At 33.5% G+C, this 19,431-nt stretch overlaps 2 protein-coding genes across 6 annotated transcripts; both read left to right on the forward strand.

Annotated features, from left to right (window-relative positions):
* Nucleotides 1-1,707: 1,707 nt before the first annotated feature.
* LOC110630153 lies at nucleotides 1,708-10,017 on the forward strand. Its single transcript, XM_043949819.1, has 15 exons — nucleotides 1,708-2,079; nucleotides 2,242-2,354; nucleotides 2,454-2,503; nucleotides 2,797-3,030; nucleotides 3,179-3,331; nucleotides 4,050-4,145; nucleotides 4,254-4,276; nucleotides 5,858-5,957; nucleotides 7,086-7,117; nucleotides 7,748-7,848; nucleotides 7,941-8,013; nucleotides 8,218-8,249; nucleotides 9,158-9,248; nucleotides 9,407-9,518; nucleotides 9,604-10,017. Exons 1-15 carry the CDS (start codon nucleotides 1,820-1,822, stop codon nucleotides 9,904-9,906), a joined length of 1,773 nt encoding a protein of 590 aa, XP_043805754.1. The 5' UTR covers nucleotides 1,708-1,819; the 3' UTR covers nucleotides 9,907-10,017.
* Nucleotides 10,018-11,237: 1,220 nt separating this feature from the next.
* LOC110629977 lies at nucleotides 11,238-17,669 on the forward strand. Of its 5 annotated transcripts, none has more exons than XM_021777231.2 (6): nucleotides 11,238-11,427; nucleotides 13,182-13,329; nucleotides 13,696-14,620; nucleotides 14,708-14,818; nucleotides 17,011-17,126; nucleotides 17,175-17,336. In XM_021777231.2, the coding sequence occupies exons 2-6, from the start codon at nucleotides 13,234-13,236 to the stop codon at nucleotides 17,175-17,177; spliced, it is 1,251 nt and encodes a 416-aa protein (XP_021632923.1). In that variant the 5' UTR covers nucleotides 11,238-11,427; nucleotides 13,182-13,233; the 3' UTR covers nucleotides 17,178-17,336. The 5 variants fall into 5 exon arrangements, with proteins under 5 accessions (XP_021632923.1, XP_043805875.1, XP_021632922.1 ...); XM_043949940.1 differs by having other exon boundaries at nucleotides 11,239-11,427; nucleotides 17,199-17,669; XM_021777230.2 differs by having other exon boundaries at nucleotides 11,239-11,427; nucleotides 17,205-17,669.
* Nucleotides 17,670-19,431: the final 1,762 nt, after the last annotated feature.

Here is a 19,431-nt window from a genome sequence, read left to right on the forward strand (position 1 = left end):
CACTAGCTCTAGGGTTTTTTGATGGGCCTTTGTACTTGTTTATTGCGCCTGAATAGCTTTTTCTTTTTTTTTTTTCTATGCGAATTATGGTTGGGCCTAAATCTCGTAATGCTTATTGTTGTAAAGAAAGATCCTTTATGTAAAAAAAAAACTTAACTTGAGATATTAAAATAAAAGGTAAATAATAATTTAATTTTTTTTTGAAGTCAATAATTTCATTTTTATAGTTTTATATTTTAAAAAACTATAAATTAATTCTTCCTATAATTTATTTTATTTTTTAAAATTATAAAAATTAAATAATTAAATTTTAAAAAATATAAAAATTAATGTCTAGGTTTTACTAAAATTTACCCTCAGGAAATTTATAAGCAATGGGCAAAATAACAAAAAAAGGAAAGAGTAAGTTCCTGTAGAGGCAACAACGCGGAAGCTAGAATATGGTGGATTTTGGACATTTTACCGTTTCAAGTTGGAAAAAAAAAAAAAAAAAAAATTCTCGGTCTGGAAAAATTATTTTCTCGTATCATAATAAAAACTTACTCTACTGCACTTTTACCTTACCGCATAAAAAAAATATTTTACTGTGTTGTAAATGCAGTAATGTATTGCCCACAAGGAATTATTTCGCATTTTTTTATTTCGCAAATTTAATTTTTATTTAATTAATTATTATATTATATTTTATTAATTTAATTATATATTAAATTTATATAAATATAATTATAAAAATTATATTAATATTAATATTAATTATTATTTTAAATTATTTATAATATAATATTATTTTTTTATTAATTATATAATTTAATTAATTATAAATTAAGTTTGTATAAATATAATTATAAAATTATATTAATATTAATTATTTTAATTTATTTATAATATAACATTATATTTTTCATATTTATTATTTTATTTTATTATTTTTATTATTATAAAATTTTTAAAAAATTATATAACTAACAACACCTAAAAATTTTTTTGGACCTTTTACTATTTTAAAATTAAAAAAAAATTAAAAGCTGTTACTGTTTCAAAAATTAAATATTTATAAATTAATTGTAATAAAAACAATAAAATAAAATAATAAATATTAATGATATAATGTTATATTATAAATAAATTAAAATAATTAATATTTATAATAATATTAATATAATTTTATAACTATATTTATATAAATTTAATATATAATTAATAAAATAAATATAATATTATATTATAAATAATTTAAAATAATTAATATTAATATTAATATTAATATAATTTTTATAATTATATTTATATAAATTTAATATATAATTAAATTAATAAAATATAATATAATAATTAATTAAATAAAAATTAAATTTTGAAATGCGAAAATGTTAGCCCAGTTTTTGCGGTAATGTAATTTTTTGAAAAAATACTCTAAACATTACCACACTTTTATGATAATGTAATTTTTTAAAAATATTTTCTTTGTTATCGCATTCTAAAAATATACTTTTAAATGCGATAAAGTAGACTTTCAGTTTGATATGGGAGAAAAAATTTTTCGGACCAAGGTTTTGAAAATTTTTTTTTAACGTGGAAAGGTCAAAAGTCCCACAGCCAACTTTCACTTTGATCTGGGAAAAAAATATTTTCTCACCGAGGTTTTGAGATTTTTTTTTTTTAACGTGGAAAGGTTAAAAAGCCCCATTTGAGAGATGGCTATAGCCGATAGGACAACAGAAAATATATTATCCTCCGATTTTTTGTACAGTTTACAAGTTCTCTCTTCTACGTGTTTGTCTCTTCGTTCTTGCTTCACCAGCGTCTGATCTTGGTTTCCATGGCACTGTCTCTAGCTGCGCATACCCACAACTTAGTGCTTCTTTCCACGACCAAAACCATAGCCATTGGCCATGGAAGAACCAAATCAAGGAGAGCAGATTCAATGGTTGTTAAGATGGCTGTGACATATGAAGAGGGACAGCTAAAAAGGCCCAAATGGGGAGGAGAAACTCCTCTCTCTCGTCTTGTTGGAGCTCTCATTTCCTTTAAGCCATTATCCGCACTTCTCAAGCTTGGTGCCAGACAAGTTCTTATCAGGTTCCCTGCTTTATCTCTTCATATCCTGTCTTTTCAATTGTATTGCAATCTGAAAGACATATACAATTTTAGTACGTGAGTAATATGTGTCTATGGAGTGTGTAATTTGGGTTTTCTTTAGATTTTGGGTGGTGACTGGAATTTGGAATGTTCGTGCAACAGCACAGCTGAGAAGAACAACATTCCATGGAGGGAAATGAGGCGAGAGATTCTGGAATCAGATGTGTATAAGGAGTTTGAGAGAATTCAAAACCCCTCAATCATATACCCTGATTGTGAACCTCTGAACTTATTCTAATCCAAATTTAATTTATTTTCTTGCTTTTATGTGGTTTATTGATTGTAAACATTTTTCTTCGGTTGTGGATTTTCAGATTATCTCAGTCCTTTCCATGCATATGATGAGGGAAATCTTTCATGGCTAGTAAGTTTTTTCTCCTTATTTCAACTTTGTTGAAGTTTCTGTGAATTTTCTTGACAATTGCAAATTGGGTATTTAGTTCCCTGTGCAGCATTGGATATATTTCTGTTATTCATGCTTTTATTGGAAAGCTTCGTTACCGATTATGACCAATCTTGTTCCTTTCATGCTTGGTGTTTATTGTTCTGTTATGATCTCAACTTTCCTACTGCTTTAATTTATTGAGAATTGCATGCTAGAGATGGTGCAAAATCAAGGAAAACACAAACCTATTGTAATCACCTTTCTAATGTCAGGCTGCTGCAGAAGCTGAACCTGCAACCATGTCAATTGCAAGACGAGCAATGCCTGATGCTTCCTCAGCAGAAGAAGCAGATCAAGTAATGCGTGGAAATTGGCTTCAAGCAATTCAACAACATCATCTGCAGCATTCTGGAAATTCCATGATAAGTGACATTCTAGATATTGGATGCTCTGTAGGTGTCACGACAAGATTTCTTGCTGACAACTTTCCTTTAGCAAACGTCACTGTGAGTTCAGTTTTCAAACCTTAATGAGGAACATGATAGACGTAAATCAAAATTAAGATGCTTCCAAACTATAAATCACAAAACTGGTTTAGTTGTTAATATTGATGTGCACCTCACCTAAATTTGTGTGTCAATGCAACTGCTGCAGGGGCTTGATCTGTCTCCTTACTTTCTATCTGTAGCGCAATTCAAGGAAAAGAAGAGAGCCCCAAGAAAGAATGCAATTAAATGGATACATGCTAATGGGGAAGACACAGGCTTGCCCTCCAAATCTTATGACCTTGTTTCTATTGCATATGTGGTATATATGTTTTCTAAAGCAGTATTGTTATTGAAGTTCTGAAAATGCCTCTTATGTCTTTGATGCATCATGACTTATTCTGTATGAGTCACCAATTATGGCGTCGGAGAAGGCAATCCTTTGTTTCAGATTCCTCACACACATGTGGCAGACAAAAAGCTTCTTTTATCAAGAAACTAAAGTTTCTTTTCTGCTAGATGAATATTTCCAACATTTTGCTTAATATGTATATTTTAGGGATATACCTTCTTGCTTCGAACGCTCTCTAAGCAGATGATATCCTTCAGAAGGAAGTAAATTTCACACCAGTTTTTTATGAGTTGGATTTAGGCATAGAATGTTTTACAAAGGAAGGGTCCATTGTCATGTTTTTTACCTTGCAAAATCTTGAGATATATTGATTGTGATATTATTGTTAATACTTTCATGTGACAAAGGATTCCAAATCCAAAATCATACCTATAGATGAGAAGATATATTGATTGTGATATTATTGTTAATACTTTCATGTGACAAAGGATTCCAAATCCAAAATCATACCTATAGATGAGATAAAAGGACAGTGGACTGGTGTCTCTTGCTATTATGTAGTTGACCTTTGTCTGTGAAATGAGATCATGAGACTTTCACATATTGCTGAAACTTGTGTTTTGAAAAGATCCTTGTGACTTGTATTTGATACTTGCAGATACTCATGTTTTCAATTTGATGATTGCAGTTTCATGAATGCCCTGAAAGAGCAATAGTTAATATAGTGAAGGAAGCATTTCGGCTACTTCGACCTGGAGGCACGCTAGCTTTGACAGATCAGGCGGTAAACTCTCATGCACCTATGGTTTACTGTTTTAGTCATATGTATTAGCATGTTCTACCTTTTCGCTCAGCAACACCAATAATATGAACTTTGTGCTCACTTGTGCAGCCCGAGTCGAAGGTCATTCAGGTATGCTTCCATTTCTTTAACGATTGATAGGCATAAAACATCTGCTAGAGTGAAAAATTACATGCAATATATGATGGGATGGTAATGACTAATTTGCATAATGGGTATTGAGGGACTTAAAACCATGGCTTGTGATATTGTTACAGGAATTGCCTCCTGTTCTGTTCACATTATTGAAGAGCACTGAGCCATTTTTAGATGAATACTATTTGACTGATCTAGAAGGAAGACTGAAGGAAGCAGGATTTGTGAATATACAATCAGTTCTTACAGATCCAAGGCACAAGACAGTAACAGCAACAGTGCCTCCATTAACACTGTAATGCTCAATCAAATGAATGCTTACTTTAGTTCCAAGATTGTTTTTGCAGAGTGTATAAGTTGGTCATCTTGCGGCTGTCATCATATGTTTTGCTAAAATCAACTTGTTGACGGAGACATGGAATTTGGTTGTTTCACCAATGTTTAATTCCTGTAATGGCTAATGTATGTCAACCACTTCCGTCCCATTCTCTCGGTCCCCTATTGAAAAATAAAAAATAAAATAAAATAAAAACATTGAGCAGTTTCATTAGTTGTAGCCCTTTCCTTAGCTTAATGTTCAATTCGTCCTATAACTTTAGGCCCAAAAAGAAATTTTCAATTTTATTAACAAGCTTAAATATATTAATTATAACATATTAAAATTAATCCAAACTTAATTTAATGTATAAAAAATAATTATTAAATAATTATTCTTATTGCTTTTTCAGTTGTTTAAATAATATTTTCTTCATTTCATAATTTTTATTTTTTATATTATAATCATATATAAATTAATTATTATAATCCTATTTAATTTTATTTTAAACTTTTAAATTTTCTTTCATATTTAATAAAATTTAATATATTTAAAATGACATAATTAAAAAATTAATAAAAAATTATATTTTTTAATATGTATGAAAAATAAAATGAATAAAAATTATAGAAAGTATTTTTTTTATTTTAGTATTATTTTTAAAAATTCTTTAAAAAAAATGATACATAAAACATTCATTAAAATTTAAAATTATCTTAAAATGTTAAAGTCCCAAATTATACATTAAGCCTAATTTTAATATATAACTCATAAGATTAATAATTCTAATACAATACAAACTTAAAAAGGAGCAAAAAAAACCCTAAGATGGTGAGCTCCACTCCCATAGTTTTTTGGATATTCCTTAAATTAGATAACTGTGACGCTTCCTTACAAAGCAAGGAAGCAACGACAGCTCACCAAACCTCCGTGTTGACTCCCATCGTGACCGTCCAATACTAACAACTCTAACAAATGATCTGATAACCAAACCCGTTAGATTAACCACGAATGATACAACCGCATCTGATGAGGAAAAAGTAATCTAATCTAACGGTCTGCGTTAATTAGGCTTATTATTGTAAACCATCTGCGTTCGGGATCCTGTGCTCGCTAATACTGTTCGCACAGACCAGAGTCTCCAAATCGATTCCTTGTCCCTGAAACTGCAATCTTGATTTTGGGCTAAATTCCGACCTCAGTCCTCGTTCAATTAACCAGTTCCTTTCATATCTCTCTGATCCATGGAGAAACAAGAGAAGGCGCCAAATGATCAAGTGACAGAAGAAGCTGAAGCGATTGAGCTTATTCTCTTTCAAGTCTCTGAATGCTACGTTTACTTGGTAACAAGCACGCACTCTTATCTTTATTTCTAGAATCTGCTTTGAATGAATTTGTTTTGTCATTTTATGAATGGGTTTCTTGAAAATGGTGGATTTTTCTTTTTCCTTTTAGAGTTGGTTGGTGGAGGAGATCAGGATTTAGATTTGAGTTGTTGAAGGTAAACGAACTGTGGAAGCTGCAAATTTAGGATAAAACTTCATTGATAAATTTACTGGGAGAGAAATTCTTGTTGTAATGTCAATAATGTGTTTTTGGAGCTACAAATTCATGTGTCGAGAAGCTCAAGTGGGCTAAATTTAGTTCAATTGGGTGTGATCAAATCATTGCAATGGGAAATGAGGTAAAGTCTTTGGATAATATTTCTCTCTGTGGGAATATCAAAATTAATGAAGTCGTTGGTGTGCCCTTCCTACATTTCTTTTGAGGATAGAATTTAGACATTTTAGAATCTTGCTTAGGCCTTCAACTCTGTGAAACTGGAAGCTTGAAGGGGAAAAAAAAGGCACTATGGTGTCATAAAGAGAGACAGTTTGAAACTATTTCATGCTCAGAAACACTAAATTCGTACATCTTTGGCCTGTGGTAAGTAGATGGTATTGCTGTAGTAAGTTTAGTGTGTTCTTTTTTTTTTTTTTTTTTTTTTTTTTTCTGGTACTTGTTATGTGCACTTGCTTTTTTACATAAATCTTAAATTGTTTACGTGCTGTCAATTTCTTTGTAAAGATCTGTATTGACGTGTTCCCTCTTGTTGTAATCATATGAAAGATTTCATTTTTGGCGATTTGTTAGACTGTATAAGGCTGGTGATATGTTGCATTTGTTTGTGTAATTCAGACTAACCTGTTTTTATATATAAAGGATTGTGTGCATACGCAACTCAGATATCTGATATGTTGATGTTATCTTTCTACTGCTAAGACAAAAATATCCTTTTACTTGTGTATGAGACCCATTACAATTTTGATGCTTTCTATTTAAATTAAAATGTCGGATTTTGCAAGTTATATCCCATAATTTCTCATTAATTCTTATGTGATACAAACTGCATTAGACAAATATAGTTTCTTGGTGAAAGAAAGCCATAGGAAATTATGATTGACGAGCTATTTTCTTTGTTACTTTTGCAGATACCCCCAAGGAAAAGTGCTGCTTCTTACAGGTTTTTGCTCAACTTCTCAAGTAGGATGCCTGATATAGTGATTGATGGGCATATTTTCTAAATGATTTATCCGATTTAATGTTCCTTTTATTCTGTGGTTGTGCAATGTACAATGATTAATGTTTTCATTCTTCATTCTATTCTTTTTAATTGATGAGAGATATTTTCTTTTTCTTTTTTTTTTTTTGGAAATTTTGTAAATCAACCTCTTAACTCAAGTATCACATTTGTAATTTTTATCGAGGCTTATATATTAAGAGGTTTATGACATAAAAGTTGTTAGGAGACAAACTCAGAGCATAGGATTCCTTACACTCTTATCTATCCCCCTTCTTTTTTTTTTCCTTTGTTGAGAAAGAAAAGGTAAACTGAACAAAGAATGACAATTCCCAAACTACAGAAAGGTTAAAATTGCAGTCACTTTGCCAGTGTATGCATGTGTCTGTATGTGTGTATTGTATTCCCTTTTTCTGCTATCCAATGCAGCATTTTATTTGTTGCATCTCCTTTCCAAAATAAGTTTCCTTGCTAACTCTGTTGCATAATAAATTTTTGGTGTACTTGAATCTATTAGTCATATGCATGCCTAAAACTAGTTATTACTATTTATATATCTAATGCTCATATCAGGGCTGATGAATGGGATGTTAACAAATGGGCATGGGAGGGGACACTGAAAGTCATTAGCAAAGGAGAAGAGTGCATTATCAGACTTGAAGACAAAACCACAGGTTAGATTTAACTTTGAATTTCTACAAGGCGGAAAACGACCTTTGTTTCATAGACTCCACTGTTTCCAAATGGTTTGGTTTATCTCATGCAGGTGAATTGTATGCAAGGGCATTTTTAAGAAATGGGGAACCACATCCTGTGGAACCCGTAATTGACAGCAGCAGGTCAAGTCTGTTTCTCATTGCAGATGACTTTCATTTTTGTTGTGCTGTTAATGTTATTTTTTGTGTTAACACTGGAAATATGCATGAAGTCTACTCATTTGGTTTTGCTGATGTCCAAGTCTGATGTAGTGTGTTAGCTTCTGTTTGCCATCCATATAACATGATCTATGGAGCACATCTAAATGAACTTCCTTTCTTTTGCAGATATTTTGTGCTGCGAATAGAAGAAAACATTGGTGAGCTACAGTGCCTCTTAATTTGAGTTTTATTTCAAACTGAAAATTCTGTTTTTTTGTAGGATAATTTGGTACCTGTTATCTGTAATTTTCTTAGAATTCTTTGATATCAAAAAATCAGATCATAATCTGCATTCTCTTGCCCACCCTCTCCCTCCCCTCCCCTCCCCTCCCCTCCCCTCCCCTCCCCCATTCTTTTATTCATATTGAAGTAATTTACTTGATGGAAGCATTTGACTCTCTATTTGTACTCCATATCTTTCTTATTTTTGTCAGAAACATTAATAGTCATTATTATTGTTAACAGTTCGCTACCACCCAAGTCATGCATGTTTCTTAGCTGTAATTGTTTTTACTATAGGCCAAAACTATTTGCTATCATGCTCAATTAGAGTACATATCATATTTGAATTTCTAAGAAAGCAAGTGCAAATAATTTTATATTATTTTAGTTTGCTGATTTTATTAACTTGTTGACTTAAAAATTTCAAAGGACTTGTAATTCCAAATGCACTAACTGATATTGTATATGCTGTTTGTGACTTAATTGAAATTTTGATTGAACACGCCAAAATTCTCCCTTGTTCTGAGACTCTAGAAAAGGATCACATAGATTAAAAATTTGGAAAGTAACATGCTCTATTTGTAATGGTGCTAAACATCTTTTCCTGTGAACCTCTAAAGCTACTAGGCTCAATCATGCCCTCGCTGCTCTATGTTGCTTTAGGAATGATCCATTCCTAATCTTTTGTGGGACTTCTCTCTCCCTATCTTTTTGTCCCCCCTCTCTCTTGGCATTGCTCAGATATTGTCTTCTTGATTCTCTGTTTGGCTTTGCCCCTCTTTTCTTTTTCCATTGACCAAATATATTTTCAAATTTGGCATTGAGTAGTTCGGAAATCATGCAGGTGGCCGCCTTCGGCATGCATTTATTGGTATAGGATTTCGAGAAAGGACAGAAGCCTATGACTTTCAAGCAGCCCTGCATGATCATATGAAGTATGTTCCAACATACACAAGTGTCCAATATTATTTGCCTCTCATTGATGAGTGCAAGTTATTAGCATTTTTACAGCTTATATTTTCTCTATGTATTGGATTTTCCATAAATTATAACTACTAATGTATTGTTTATTTTTTATATACATTCATTACAGATATCTGAACAAGAAGAAAACTGCAGAAGAGATGGAACAACATTTTCAGAAAACTTCCTCAGTTGATTACAGTTTAAAGGAAGGAGAGACCCTTGTCCTCCAAATAAAAAATGTAAGCTAATTTGCATCTCCTTTTAAATTTCACAGAGACACATACACCCTAACAGTGGAATTAACCTGTCTTCTGGTGTCTACAGAAAGGTGGTTGCAGTACCAAGTCAAAGATTTTGGAGCAGGGTCCAAATAATCTGTCATTAGAGGAGAAGGGTGACCGGAAAGAGCCTGTCCTCACTATCAGACCACCCCCAGGACCACTTTCACCTGTTGCTTCTGTACAAAATTCACCGAACTTGCCACCAAAATTGTCACTTGGTGAAACTTCTACAGATGAGTTTCCTAACCCCAGAAAGGAAGATCCAATAGAGCAAAATTCTACCATGAATGAGAGCGCCCCGGACATCCCAGATGATGATTTTGGGGACTTTCAAGCAGCTGGTTGACACAGAGACTGATATGATCATGTAAAATATCTGTTGCATATTACACACTTTGGAATTTCCTTGGATAAATGAAATATGCTGCTAAGAGTGGTTTACATTTTTTTTCCTCAACCTCTGAAAAGCCTGCCCTATTATCTAATGAGGATTAGTGTACAATCAAAGTTTCCATATTCAGATAACTGCTTTAGTAATAATGCAGATAAAGCTAAAGCTAATTCAATGTCTCTTTCTTCATTATGTGTTCAAATCATAATTATCTGATCAAGAAGTTGTGCATTCAGTATTCAATACTCACTAAGTTGTTAATTATGGGTCCTTAATTGCCATTAATGAAGAAAAGAAAGACATTGTGGGGAAAAAAAAGCCATGATTGTCTTAAAAGATTTTCTGAAGGATTAATAGATTATAAAAATGAAACTGGATATGCTGCAAAATAATGTTTAGTTTTTTTTTTTTTTTTTTTTTTAAATTGTATTAAAGGCAAATTGTTTAGATGCATAGGACACATAAGAAACAATTTAAAACAATGTTTATCTTATGGAAAATATTTAACAAAACTTTTTTTTTTACGTTTGAAATACTCTAAAAAAATTATGAATGAAAATTTCTCATTAAAGCAATATTAAATCATTTTTAAGAGAAAGTAAATTCACTTTTTTTAAAAAATAATTTATTATAAAAATCTTCTTAACACTACTAAGTCTTGTACATATAAATTTGTTATTGTTATCAAACCATATATTTTCTACAAAATGAATGGAGCCTAAACCTGTCCTTTTCTTTGTTGGGTCAATGAAAACAACTTGTCCTATTGAGGTACATAAACTAAATTAGTGTCTCAACTACTCAGGAAAGAAGCTATGAAGAACAAAGCATCCCACAAATTTGAACATGGAATGATTTTAAAAATTTTCTTGCTTGCAAGCAAAACCATTTGCTTACTTGAAGATTTCTAATATTCTTCCCAAGCTAACTTCAAAACAATGTAATCCATTCTAACCATGGAACCCCCAATTGAAAAACTCTATATAAGATCATGAGAGTCTTGACTAAATTTGAAGTTGAAACATCTTACAATACAAGACATGTCCTATAGAGGGTCATAGGATTTAGAAATTTAGGATGTCAATGTCTCATTGGGCCTAAAAGGAGATTCTCAAGGCCCAAAGAAACAGGACCCAACTACCAAGTACCAACTAATTCTCATCACATCATAAACATATTATCAAGCTAAGGGACCCACCCATCCACTAGAAACTTTAGAAGCACCTGTGGGTCCCACTGCCTTGCTTTTATTTTTTTTCATTTTCAATTATTAGTATTTTCTTTTATGTGTCAAGCAGGAAGAGCTTCACCCTCTCTCTCTCTCTCTCTCTCTCTCTCTCTCTTTGGGTTCTGTAAATAAATTGCCTGGTATTTTGGGTCTCTCTTGAAAAAGCTCCGCTGAGTTGAAGATTTATTTATAAGATAATCTGACTCATCAAAAGTCTTTGGGCTTGTGGGTATCCTTCGGCTGTTACAGTACGTAAATTTTCTAGCTTCAAGTATTTGTCTGTCTCCTTCTGCCTGTTTCTTTTGGTGCTGTGCTTTTTGATCGTGTACCCTTTTTCTTGTTTCTGTGTAAGATTATTTATGTGACTATATATAAAAATATAGTTCTAAAAATCACCATAATTTGTTTGTTAGCCTTCTTTTTTATCAAGTTCTGTTCTTTCTATTTTTAATTTTTCTTCCTTTTTTTTTTTTGTTATCTTTAAGGCTGCTTCGTGGTATCCCGCTGTTTCTTTTGACGATCACACCCAAAACCTTTATATCTATTATTTGTTTTTGCTTTTTTGGGGTGGACAGAGGAACCTTAGCTCAAGGAGTAACCAATTCATAAATTGATATATTTTTTAGCTGTTTTATATATTTATTTTTGGGGAAGGGAGGGGGGTGTGGTTCGATTGAAAATATAGAATTGAGGATGAATTATTTAGTTATTTGGGCTATGTTTAATGAACTGCTCTTCAGCTTTTAATTGGCTCCCATATTTTTAGATTTTTTTTTTTTTTTTTAAATTTTAAGTGTTATCGGTTGCTGAAATGACTTGATGTAGTTTGTTCTCTGAACTTTTGTGTTGGTGCAATTCACTGAAGATGTAAAGTTTTTTACTTTATATTTATGTAGTTTGTTATTCTTTTTTTATAAAAGGTAAGCCAGCATGCCGAAAATAAGAAACAAATTGTCTCATGTATACATAAATGGTTTGATTTAGTCAGAGCTGAAATGTGTATTAAGCATTACAATGGCATTCTCTGCCAGCATGGGAAAAAACCCCTCTAGTGTGTTTTTTGTAGAATGCTCAGTTCATTTTGTTTTGGTTTCCTTACCTAGAATTCTGGTTCTTCTTACCATCCTGGGACCTTGTCTGTTAATAGTATCTCTACCCAATCTTGTCACTGCTGGATTTATTGTAGCAAATATTCTTTGTACTAATTTTTATCAGTTGTTCCCCTTGTCCTTAGCTCTGTGTACAAGCCGGTGAAAGGAATTCGCGAAAGCTTTCTGTAAAAAATGCAACATGTTTGAGACACAGATGCTTGGACTTAAAATTTTCTTTGTTTCTTCTATTTTATCCAAGCTTGGCAATTTCATCCTAAATCTTTTATGTAGCATTGTGAAAGAAATAGGAATCTGTTGTTTTGAAATAGAAATAAATACATAGAAATATAGCAGCTTTAGAGTGAAGTTTTGTTCTGCTATTGCATTTTTCTACTAGAATTCCAGGCAAATTTGGAATTGCTCATGATTTTCAATTTTACTACAGCATATTATATACTATGAGAAAGCAAGCTGTTTAATTGCATGATCCTGGATAACCTTGGTTTCTGTTACAAGTTTTGATGTTGTGTGTAGGCATAATCTTCTGTCATGTTTGATGAAAGTCATTATTGGAGCTGCTGGTTCGGGCACCAAAAGTGTTCTCCCTTCATGCAATCAATTAAATAAATAATAAAATAAAGTAGAATAAAATGCTTTTCTAAAATTCGTTTGTGCTCTAGATAAATTAGAAATTTATGAAAATGAGTGCTACAAATGACTTATGTAATCCTAATGTTAGTTATTTCATAATCCAATTGAAATTTTTATGGTGCATGTTCTGTATAGGATCTCTCGCCTGCAGATTACATTGCTTTGACCCTTGGCTTCTTGCTAAGGGAATATGGCCAATGAAGAACACTTCACTTGTATTTCTTGTTTCATTTTGCTGAATTCAGATTGGTGTCCTGCAGATAATTAGAAACTGTAAGGATAATCCAACATCTGATTGTCTGAGGTTGACTTATGATAACTATGGACATGAAGGGTATATCATGGGTTGGTAATGTTTACCAGAAGTTTGAAGCTATGTGCTTGGAAGTTGAAGAAAATATATACCAGGTATGTTCTTTCTGATGATATGACATTAAACTGTTTGAAAACATTTGAAAATCCAAATGGCTAAGCATCTGACCCTTAATTCCCATTGAGCTGGTAGATGCTGTGGCTAGATTGATCAGTGCTATTTTCGTATGAAACTCCATGGTTGCTGAATGCTGTGCTCTCCTTGTGAAGTGGGCTGTCATTGTTTATTAACTCTTTATTGCTTTTTCCATGGAATGATCATCTGCATTTGGACATCTTTGTTTATGTGATTTTATTTTATTTTATTTTATTTTTTTTGTTTTTTTGTTGCTCAGTGTCACCATCTAGTTGAATTTATTTGCTTGATTGGCTCTTTCTTTTATTTTTATTTTTTTGGGACAGGACACAGTTAAATATGTTGAAAATCAGGTGCAGACAGTTGGATCTACTGTGAAAAAATTCTATTCAGATGTCATGCAAGATTTGCTTCCTCCATCTTCAGTGGATGCTACTAAAGATGGAGTATATGACTTGCCTCTGGAGCTTTATGCCGATGTTGGGATCTATATGAAGCCAAAAGTGGCTATGAAGGAAAAGCACACAAAGGTTGATAATATAGAGAAGTTGACTGAGGATCCAAAAATGATCATTCATAACAAATTTTCAGGTCATTCTCCTACTTTCCGCAGGCTTAATCATGTAGATAGTTCGTTCCCACTATCTCAAGGGGATTCTCCTGAAGGTGACCCAGGACAATATGGTAAAGGAAGTCTGTCTAATAAACCACATATGGGTACCAAAAAAATACGTAAGAGGGTGTCCCTTAATGAGAAATCAGGGAACATCTCTCCTTTGGATAAAGATTTGACTAGAGCATCTTCATTTTATGAACCTTCAAATGAAAATCTAGGGGATTGTGCTGAAGAAGCTTCAAACCGATATGGTGAAGGACGTCTGTCTAATAAATCAAATCTTGGTGGTGCCAATAAAAACTCAAAAAGGGAGAACATGCTCCCAAGTGAAAGATCAGGAATCATCACTCCTTTGGATAAAGATTTGACCGGAGGATCATCTGTCTGTAAATTTTCAAATGAAAATCACAAGGCATCATCTGATCAGAATGATAAAATTGCAACTCTAGGGTCTGTTGAAGTGACAGGGCATGAATCCATAGAAGAAAGTAAAATTAAGACTGAAAATGCAAGTGAACAAATGCCTGATATTCAAACAGATGCATCTGATATAGTTAATTTAAAGGAATCTGGCATGAGTGAAGAAACGGATATGAGAACTTCCTCTTGCTGTAGCTCATTACAAGAAGCAAATGGTGACTACTTCGTGTTTTCTAATTGTTTTTGCCTATTGTTTTTAATTTCATGTGTCAGCCATTCTAAGTTGACTTCTGATTTGGCAGCTGCTGATGTTTGTATGAATGATGGGTTGGTTTCTCTGGAGGTATCCTATGCAAATGGGAGAGTACAGAGAAGTAAGATTGCTTGTGAGGAGGATTTTGCATCTGATTCAGGTATGCTATGTCCTCTCATAGGTGTGTAACCATTCTTTGATCAATTAGAAAAGAGTATACATCACTATATATTTGGTCATTTTCATTTTGCGGAACCTTTGTTGTTCCATCTTGCCATTCTTTACTCATTACAGGCTGCAGAAGTAGTCTGTTATCGACTTATCAAGATCAATTTTTATGAACCAACTTTGAACAGCAGAAAAAGTTGTTTAGTTGTTTTGCACAGCAGAAAAGTTGATTCTAGATTTTCTGTTAGGCATTATTACCTACATTTTGCTTTTGCATCTTACCATCTGCTTATATTTGTGATCATTATTAACCACGCTTAATATCTTTGATGTGGTTCATGACTTTTTGAGCCTTAAAATGCAAGACTTGGAGCTTTTGGAACAGAGCTCTAGTGCTTGATAAGAGCTTGTTTTGATGTTCAGCTGGAGTCCATGTGTGGTCTATCTGATTTTGAGTTTGATAGACTTGTGGACTTCTAGCAAGTTAAAGCCTTTTGTGGATGGGGTGTTTAAAGTAAGAGCAGCCTCACATCCCTTCAAGAAAGATTCTTCTGTGGGCTTAATTGGCTTAGGATCTCTTCACCCTGCAGCTTAAGTTTTTGGTTTCATCTGATGCCTGATTGTGCTGTGTAGTTTGTGACATATGTTGTCAGGGAAAATTGCTGTAGCATTTCTGTCCATACTATTTATTTATTTTTAGGTTGCTTGTTTGCTTGAACATGGGTCTCCAGTTTGATGCTTACCAATTTGTGACTGGAGTTTGGCACCAAGGATGTATCTTCTACTCTTCAAGTAAATCTAGGAAAAATTTACTGAAAAACATCAAAGGTTTAGCTCTGAGCTAAGTCCTAAAGCATCCTATCCTTCTAACTTATATTCCTGTATAGCAGGTTGGTAGAAAGCTCCAACATGTAAGCTAGTCAATAAGCTCATCTCTGGGTATACCTGTTTGTATTTGCGGGCTGTGTATAGGTAAAGATTAACGTGTGCACTGTGTTTCTGGCAGCACATATCTTATGTAAGTGGGTATCCATATTTCTTTTAGCCTTCATTGAAGAGTACAGCAGACAGACTGATACAGGTCCTCAATCCAACCCAAACCAATGTGGCCAATCTTGCAGGGGCCATTTTGCCCCTTCTTCTGGCTAGAGCTGAGAGCTCGATTATTCTTCTTCTTTCTTTCCCTTTTTTTCCTTTCCTTTTTCCTCATTGAAATGCTGATTTCTTCCATGAAATGCTATATGACCTAGTTAAGCCACAAACTTCTATTTAATAGTAGTTAAGTGCAATGATTTATTCAATTTTACTTTTTTTTATCATTAAATGCCACCTCTGAAAGAATTTTATTTTATTTTATTTTTTTTTTTTTAAGAAAAAGATGATAAAAGGAAAATTTTAAGCAAATTTTTATTCATTTTTGTGATCTTTGGAATTGGCATTGATTGAACTCATGCAATTCTACAAGGTCAGGATTGTGGACACATTTCTTGTGTTTGCGTAACATTCAGCTGGTTGCTCGTGGGCATCCCACATCGACAAAGTACGGAAAAATCAAATTGTATATAATAGCTAGCAGAAACTACTAAATAACTTGGGTTAACCATTTTGGACTAAGTGGGAAGTTGGTCTGAAAGTTATTTGGGTCAGTTTGGGTTGGGCTATTTCAATTGGCATCAGAACCACCCTGGGTCAGAAAAATTGTGCAGAGCTAGTGGGATCCCGAGGAAAGGGCTATCTGTGTGAGACGAGGTAGAGCTGCCCGAGGTACTAGCGAACCACAATACCTGAGAATTCAGTCCTGGCTTAGCAATTGTATTCGACTGAGTATTCAATTGCGAGACAAGGACGTCGCAAATTTAACGGGGAGGGTGTAACATTCAGCTGTCTGTTTGTAGGGTATCCCACGTCAACAAAGTACGGAAAAATCAAATTAGCAAAAACTATTAAATAACTTGGATTAACCATTTTAGGTCAAATGGAAAGTGGTCCAAAAGTTATTTGGGTCGGGCTGTTTCAGTTTGCCTAATAGTAACTGTTTTCCATAGTCTATGTGATTGTCAGACTATCTTTTAGGTCTCATTCCTTAATCTTTCGTTTTTATTTTCTTTTCTCTCTATTTGTGGTGTGTGATTTTTTGCCCTTTGGATTATCTTGTGCTGATTTAATTATTATGTTTTTATGCAGAAATAGAGATCGTTCAACCAGTTCACAAGGCAAAGCTTGAGGAATCCTGTGTTATGGTGAATAGGGATGAACTTCGTTTTGTTCCTCAAAATGGAGTAAAAAGCAAGTCTTACAGGGTAATCTCCCCTACTTGTTCCATTTACTCATTTAACTATCAAATGTAGTAATTTATTCATTTTCAGAAGAAGATTCAGGATGTTTTTTTGCCAAGAAAGAGGTCAGTGAGGAAGAAAGAGCAACTACCAATATGGCCTGGCAATGATTCAAATCCCAATCAAGAAGAAAGCATCAAGAATTCAATGCCAAGTCTTATAATAAATGATGCAAGAAGATCCCCAACTGCAGATTGCTGTGAATCTGAGTGGGAACTTCTTTAGATACCAGCAAAACAAATTTACTCGTAGATAACTGCGACGGCTTTCTTAGCCTTCCCTTGCTGGTGAGGTGCCGTGGCAGATGTTAATAATTGCAGCTAGGGTCTCCCCAACCCCATTTGCTTTGGCAGTGAAATTAGTAAAATAGAAAAAGAGGGGAAAAAAAGGATATATAACCATCCAGAGTTGATGGAAGTTATGAATTATTTCACTTTTTGTTTTGATTCCCTATGTATATGGGAGCATAAATTGTATACACTTCTGAAATATGATGTATTTCTCTCATATCATCTGTTCAGGTTGTATGCTTTGAGGATCCTTTACCCCTTCCCCATGCCCAAAAATAAATACATATATTAGTAATATGTGAATACAACTCTTTATTAGCCAGTCAGCGTGAGGCTCTGGTTGTAGTTTTCTGCTCAGCTACCTCTCCCACCAACAGCCTTTCTTGCTTTCCCGTTTACATAGCTTTGATGGAAAAGCATGTCTTTGATGTAGCTCATCCCTCTGATTTCCCCTTTTTTTCACACAATTTCTTGTACTGGCATGGAAATGGATACAGAGGTTTCATTTATGGTGGGACTTGTTCTTGTAACACCAGTTCTTCCCTTTGTGTTGAAAAAGACGGTTGTTTTCCTTGTGTCTATATTGCATCAATGCATTGTTATAAGAATCTTACCAGCAACATAGGTCAAGACAAGAGCTCCAGTCCAAATTCTGTAGTTCAAGTTTATCATCCTAGGCTCCTAGCATATTTCTGCACATTATACTGAATCTCTGCTGGGAATCCAGATATGCTTTCATTTGCTTGCTTCCTTATGAGTTGCATAGAAAAAAGTTTAATAGACCTCCACCAATCAATTGTTGTCCACAAATCTACCTCTCTGTCAAATGTTTTTTTCCACAGTTTTAGACTTGTAATGGAAGGTACAAAGAGGGTCCTGGCGGATGTTCCTCCAGAGATCCTAGTAGCTAGCATGATTATGAGTCTTGAGGCCAATATGCACCTGTAGGTGGAGATCAAAAGCATTTCCAGGTCCTGCAGCTTCACGCGAATGCTACTTCCAGAACAGCCTGACGAAAGTATTGATGACATGGGGAAATCGTTGGGGACGGCTCCTACACGACACCAATAACTCTCATAACTATATAATACAACCCTATAGACTTCAGACCTCTATTATAGTAGATAATCTCAAGTTTCATATCTATACCGTTAGATTAAAAAGTAATGACTTTGAATAGTAAGCCATCATATTATCCAATTGCCATAACTCCAGATGATGTCTTCGGTTTTATGAGTATGCATTAGTTCGAATCAGCAATATTGTGTACATGGAACAATTGGACGCCTTATGAGAACAAACTCTAACATCAAAATATTCTGAATTTAGTTTTGGCTAAGTTTTCTCAGTAAGTTCTAAAATTTAAGCACTATTCTGTCTGCCTCGTAGGCCTTTGCATTACCCACACAACCATGTCAATGAGCAAACAATGACACAACGTAGTCTGGTTACTGGATAAATACTCGCACACATAATCAACGGATCATTTCCTGTTCAGATCAGTACACCATTAATTTGGAAAAGAAACATTGAATATTCTTAGAAGCAAGAAAATACTTTTAGGAAAAAGAATCGCTTGAAATATAATAGATAAGATATTTCTACCCGACAAAATTTTCCTTTTCTTTTTTTTTCTCCTCTGATAATTTCACTGGTCAACCATGATCAATAGACGTTTTGTAACTACTTAAAAATACAATTTGATACTGAGAAATTATATATTGATATGTAATTCAAATTTCCAGTCTTAAAATATAGGACTGCTAAGAGGTGCTTTTCATTTCAGATCCAGAACAATATCTACATTACTAAACAACTTGAGCAAGGCCCAAGTTGTAACTCAAGCCATCCAATGAAAAAAGTGATGTACAAGGAAGTTGGACACAGACACCAAAATAATATATTTCCTGCCTTGGATGGCCTGGATGAAAAATCGAGTCATCTTCTCGTGTAATATTCTAAAACATCCTAAAGCAATT

Source organism: Manihot esculenta, chromosome 13 (assembly GCF_001659605.2).
Source record: "Manihot esculenta cultivar AM560-2 chromosome 13, M.esculenta_v8, whole genome shotgun sequence".
NCBI classification, from domain to species: Eukaryota; Viridiplantae; Streptophyta; class Magnoliopsida; order Malpighiales; family Euphorbiaceae; genus Manihot; species Manihot esculenta.

Coding starts and splice junctions, on each gene's coding strand:
- LOC110630153 (XM_043949819.1), top strand. CDS start 1,820: ATGGCACTGTCTCTAGCTGCGCATACCCACAACTTAGTGCTTCTTTCC. Junction 2,355..2,453: donor CTCAATCATATACCCTGATT/GTGAACCTCTGA, acceptor GTGGATTTTCAG/ATTATCTCAGTCCTTTCCAT. Junction 7,118..7,747: donor AAAAGTGCTGCTTCTTACAG/GTTTTTGCTCAA, acceptor TGCTCATATCAG/GGCTGATGAATGGGATGTTA.
- LOC110629977 (XM_043949939.1), top strand. CDS start 13,234: ATGATAACTATGGACATGAAGGGTATATCATGGGTTGGTAATGTTTAC. Junction 13,330..13,695: donor TTGAAGAAAATATATACCAG/GTATGTTCTTTC, acceptor TTTTTGGGACAG/GACACAGTTAAATATGTTGA. Junction 14,621..14,707: donor CTCATTACAAGAAGCAAATG/GTGACTACTTCG, acceptor CTGATTTGGCAG/CTGCTGATGTTTGTATGAAT.